Source organism: Lactuca virosa, chromosome 6, assembly GCF_052849685.1.
Source record: "Lactuca virosa cultivar CGN04683 chromosome 6, Lactuca_virosa_CGN04683_v6, whole genome shotgun sequence".
In the NCBI taxonomy this organism is placed as follows: Eukaryota; Viridiplantae; Streptophyta; class Magnoliopsida; order Asterales; family Asteraceae; genus Lactuca; species Lactuca virosa.
The window spans coordinates 258,602,095-258,603,396 of record NC_136431.1 but is presented as its reverse complement, the minus strand read 5'-3'; the positions used below and the strand labels follow the sequence as shown (position 1 = coordinate 258,603,396).

The 1,302-nt window shown below is 37.4% G+C and overlaps 1 protein-coding gene across 1 annotated transcript; it reads right to left on the bottom strand.

The window, feature by feature from the left end:
* Nucleotides 1-246: 246 nt before the first annotated feature.
* On the bottom strand, nt 247-891 carry LOC145122474 (secreted RxLR effector protein 161-like). Its single transcript, XM_079058074.1, has one exon. The coding sequence runs from the start codon at nt 889-891 to the stop codon at nt 247-249; it is 645 nt and encodes a 214-aa protein (XP_078914200.1).
* Nucleotides 892-1,302: the final 411 nt, after the last annotated feature.

Genomic DNA, 1,302 nt, shown 5'->3' with positions numbered 1-1,302 from the left:
TAAGTCTCTTTTCAGACCTTTAGTCAAGTAATCTGCCAAATTTTGTTGCGATTTCACAAACTCAACCGAAATCACACCGTTCATGATTGATTCTCTAATCATACTATGTCTAACACCTATGTGTCTAGACTTGCCATTATAAACCTGGTTGTATGCCTTAGCCAAAGCAATTGCACTATCACAAAGGATATAAATAGGTGTTATCGGTTTAGACCACAAAGGAATCTCATAGACTAAATTCCTTAGTCACTCTGCTTCTTTACCAGCAGCTGCTAACGCAACAAACTCAGATTCCATTGTTGAGTTTGTAATGTAATTGCTTCTTGGAAGCCCAAGAAATGGCACCTCCCCAAGCAAGAATACCCAACCAGAAGTTGAGGAATGGTCATCCATGTTAGTTATCCAACTTGCATCCGAATAACCTTCTAAAACCGAAGGACTCCCTAAGTAACTCAAGCCATAATCCATGGTTCCTTTGAGATACTTAAACACCCTATTTGCTACTTGCCAATGTTGAGCACTAGGATTACTAGTGTAAGTGATCAACTTGCCCACAACAAAAGCAATATCAGGTCTGGTACTTGTCATGGCATACATCAAGCTACTAATAGCCTTAGAGTATTCCAATTGTGAAATGGGAACGCCATTATTTGGTATTAATTTCACACTTGAATTCATATGAGTACTCACAGGAAAACAATCAGTAAAATTAAACCGCTTGAGAATTTTGTCAATATAATGACTTTGAGTCATTACTAAACCTTTGTTCATCCTTTTAATTCTTATTCCAAGAATTATATCAGCATCTCCTAAATCTTTCATGGAAAACATAGATGATAACAATTCCTTTGTTTCATCTACTTGATTTTGGTCGGTACCAAAAATCAACATGTCATTTACATACAAGCAAATGATCACTCCAGCTCTAGTAGCATCATCAAATCTACTATAAGCACATTTATCACATTGGGTTGTCTTGAAACCAGAAGACAAAATAACCTCATCAAACTTTTGATGCCATTGTTTAGGCGCTTGTTTCATCCCATACAAAGATTTGACAAGTTTACAAACCATATGCTCTTTACCGGGCATAATGAAACCTTCTGGTTGTTTCATGTAAACTTCCTCGTCTAGATCACCATTCTGAAAAGGCTGTTTTCACATCGATTTGGTGAGTAACCAGATTGTGGATACTTGCCAAGGCAATCAACAATCTAATGGTAGAAATGTTGGATTAATGTCTAAGTCCATAACTATAATTGGTAAGACTTGACCCGACCCGGCATGGCCCATTTGGGTTGC

What these genes read in the sequence shown, in the direction of transcription:
- LOC145122474 (XM_079058074.1), bottom strand. Translation starts at nt 891, where the DNA reads ATGTTGATTTTTGGTACCGACCAAAATCAAGTAGATGAAACAAAGGAA.